We start from the raw sequence: 3,452 nt of genomic DNA on the forward strand, positions 1-3,452 counted from the left end.
ACATTAAGCCATTCCCAACCCAATGATTAGGATGGTGTACATAGCATTAAATAAGCTGCCACATAGGATGAAAAATGACGTGGCAAGTGAATAATGAGGAAAGAGAAAGAAACCATGTCTTGCATGAGACATGGTTTCTACACAACGTCTAAGACATTAGTGAGATAAGTGGCATTAAATTTAAGTATGGAATATTGGTGTTTGCATTGGAAGAATAGTGTCTAGTACTAGTTTCTTGATGATGTGGAGTTTATGGAAACTATGTCTAATGTTTTGGGTTGGGAATGGCCTTAGCGACTTAGCTTTCACCAGAGGCGAGGGGGATGGCGCCAACATCATTGGTGCGCCAATGATATTGGCGCCACGAAAAGGGTGTATTCTTGGAATAAGTTTTTTAAGATCTATTTGTTAAATAAGTTTTTCAAAATGATCAAAAAGTGAAAAATCCATTTCTCAAAAAAAAAGTGAAAAATACAGCATTGAATTGTTCAGATCAATCTCCCGCGAACTTGCCCACCGTAGCAACCCCAGCCTTCATGGCGTATTCTTCGGTGTCTCTCTAACGGCTACTGTTGTTCATTGTCATCCAACCATTTCTTCCATCCATGACACCCTCACTACACTTAATGAAAGCCAATCTTGGAGGGTCTCCGTGGTTTCCTCGCCGTTGTCAAGATCGCTAGAGTAGGAGCGATTTGTTTCACCTTCTTCAATGGCCTTTTTGTACGGTGATTAGGTGATAGTAGTCCAGTACCCGGAAGAATGGAACAGAAAGAAACACTCTCATCGCTTGTATCACCTTTCTGTGTGTGTGGATGCACTAGTTAATTAACCGGGTCCATGTGGCCCGTCTCATTATAGTATCTATCCCTCTCATCAAGAGCCAACCAACCGCAGCTAGTTGTTATATAAGCAAATGCTCATCATTCCCTGCCTTCCTGGAGCTTAATTAAATGTTATTAGGACTAGTATGTTGTTAGCCTTTTGGGACTTAGGACTGCAATCCATGGCCCATTTCGGACTCCACCATCCAAGAATTAATAGAACTACTCTAATCAACTTCATGCTAGCTGAACGCCAGTGACCTACCAGCCAACATGAGCTGATCATATTAGCTTGGCCAATAACTAGGATGTGATCATTCTGGACTTCTGGTGACAGCAGTACAGCACTTTCTGCAAGGGCCATTCCCAGACTGCAGTGTCCTGCAAGAACCATTCCTGGAGAAACAATGACCTGAACTGCCAGAAATGCTCCCAATTGTAAGGATTCATGGAACTCTGGTTTTCAGAAACTCTGAGCCTCTGAATTCAGCTAGGACAACAATGGAGGTGGTTGGCTGGTCGCATTACATTACTATGTACAGAATGAAAGGAAGAACAAAAGTGAGTCGACGTAACATCCTTCCCCTTCTTTTTCCTAGCCTTGTTTCCATGATATGTTCTTGCTTAAATACGTCAGTTTTACTCGACAGTGACAACGCAACAAACACCCAAGCCAATTAATTAACTGAGAGAAGAGGCGAAAAAAAAGAAGAGAGAGAACGAATCACTCTTGAGTTACAAGCAACATGAACGGGTCACATGAACATTTCACAAATCCATGGCACTGAGATTACAGAGAGGAATTATATGCCTCTAGGGGATAACATTATCTGGCGCCTAGTAGAGTGAATCGACCGTCTTGTTCAGCTCCTCGAGCTTCTTCATACGCATCCTCTCACTTTCGCTCACCAGCTGCGTCGAAATTATAAGTTTTCAGTGACCGATTTGACGATCTGAAGATCAAAGAGATGGTGTGACAAACGTTTATTAATTCTACTCACCTCAATTAGCCTGTTTACAAGCAGTGCCTTCTCCTTGTTCTTCTCGTTGTACGCCTCCAGGATTTCTTTGTATTCCTTCTCCTTTATAAGTTTTCAATTCAAGACAGACAAATAGTTGTGTCAGCTTATTCAGTCCCTTGGAATTAATTCATCGTATCACGTCGCAAATTGTTTCGACAGGGTATTCCGACTATTATGTTCAAGAAGTTGTACTAAAAAAGTTAGAACCTGTTGAATTGCAAATCAAATCTGTGTCATGCGCTCATGCTATTCATGCCTAAATATGTATTTATGTGCAGTTCTGCACATCAAGTCTGTGCCTTCACCTTCTTGACGCAGGTTTTGCCGAGAGGCTTGAGCTGACGGTTCACCACGTCGATCCTCTTCCTGATCACCTCCACCTCCTTCCTGGTTGGATCCGCCATCCCTTCCAGTTCCTATCAAAGAACAAACAATTCAGCCACATGCATCATTTGCAGCTGATTTTTTTTTCTCTATTCCTATTTAAAATTTGGGTAATTTTACCATTCTTAAGAAGGTATCTAGAGGTACCAAATTTTTCTCTAGGTACTCAGTATCTCAAGGTACTAAAAATTTTAGTATAAAATTTTGATACCTTTAGATACTTTCTTAAGAACCGTAAAATTTCTCTTAAAATTTTCTTGCATCTTTTCTGAGCTAGCTGATCATTTGGTGTGCCTTTAAGCATCATCAACTTGTATGCAGTACGTGTCCTATATCACACGATCTCTGTTACAAGTACAGATAAAAAAGAATTGTTCCTTTTTAAGGTCCTGAAACAGCAATTGCTACTTCCGTGCTGTTTCTGCAGTTCTTTCAGACGAAATCAAGCTGAAATATCATAAATTATAAACCTAACTAACAGCTCTTAGGACATATATGAATTGTATTTTGAAAACGTGACATGAATAAGCTGCAGACATTCCAAGTCGGAAAGTGACCTGTCGGATGAAGGCAAGGCGCTTGGACTCCTCCTCGACGCGGCCGAGCTGCGCGAACACCTTCTCCCTCACCTCCATCTTCTTCCTCTCGATCTGCTCCTCCTTGGCCTTGAACACCGACAGCGCCGACCTCGACGACGCCTCGCCGGCCTCCTCCTCCCCGCCGCCGCCCAGCGACGACGGGTGCTTCACCCGCAGCACCATCTGCATCGGCTGATCCACCTCCCCCTGCATATCCAACTACCCAATACTGCAATACACCCTCTGATCTGTACTGCAGTAGTCTACACTGGTGGATATTCTTTCTTTCTCCTCTTCCTCGCTTCCCGCCATTTATACCCCCCGCCACGATCCTGTCCCTTTCTGCCCCCCGTCCCGGCTTCCCGCCGCGGATGCTGCATGTCTAAGCAACGGGAGGGATGGACCGACGTAACATGGCTCCTGCCAATCCAACCTGCGGGTGTATCGCACAAGCAAGAGCTACTCCATCGAGAAGAGAATTGAAGAAAAAAATGGCGGAATCATTTCATTCATTTGTCTGCGACGACGGATGAGGAGTCGCTTCTGTCAGAAAAACCTGGCGATGTTAGGTTAGGTGAAACGAGAGCTAGCCTCGCGCGAGAGCTGTCAGTGGCAGTGCAGTGCAGTGGAGGGGAAGGGATCCC

At 44.0% G+C, this 3,452-nt stretch overlaps 1 protein-coding gene across 1 annotated transcript; it reads right to left on the reverse strand.

Moving 5' to 3' along the window:
• Window positions 1-1,386: 1,386 nt before the first annotated feature.
• Window positions 1,387-3,098, reverse strand: LOC127769559 (uncharacterized). The gene is made up of 4 exons (XM_052295156.1): window positions 2,788-3,098; window positions 2,152-2,262; window positions 1,826-1,906; window positions 1,387-1,736 (listed from the first exon to the last, which is right to left on the reverse strand). Exons 1-4 carry the CDS (start codon window positions 3,019-3,021, stop codon window positions 1,662-1,664), a joined length of 501 nt encoding a protein of 166 aa, XP_052151116.1. The 5' UTR covers window positions 3,022-3,098; the 3' UTR covers window positions 1,387-1,661.
• Window positions 3,099-3,452: the final 354 nt, after the last annotated feature.

The sequence above is a fragment of the Oryza glaberrima genome, chromosome 4 (genome assembly GCF_000147395.1).
Source record: "Oryza glaberrima chromosome 4, OglaRS2, whole genome shotgun sequence".
Classification (NCBI taxonomy): Eukaryota; Viridiplantae; Streptophyta; class Magnoliopsida; order Poales; family Poaceae; genus Oryza; species Oryza glaberrima.

What these genes read in the sequence shown, in the direction of transcription:
- LOC127769559 (XM_052295156.1), bottom strand. Translation starts at nt 3,021, where the DNA reads ATGCAGGGGGAGGTGGATCAGCCGATGCAGATGGTGCTGCGGGTGAAG. An exon ending in GCCTTGCCTTCATCCGACAG is followed by an intron (nt 2,263 to 2,787) that starts GTCACTTTCCGA and finishes GTTCTTTGATAG; the next exon opens with GAACTGGAAGGGATGGCGGA. An exon ending in TTGTAAACAGGCTAATTGAG is followed by an intron (nt 1,737 to 1,825) that starts GTGAGTAGAATT and finishes ATTTCGACGCAG; the next exon opens with CTGGTGAGCGAAAGTGAGAG.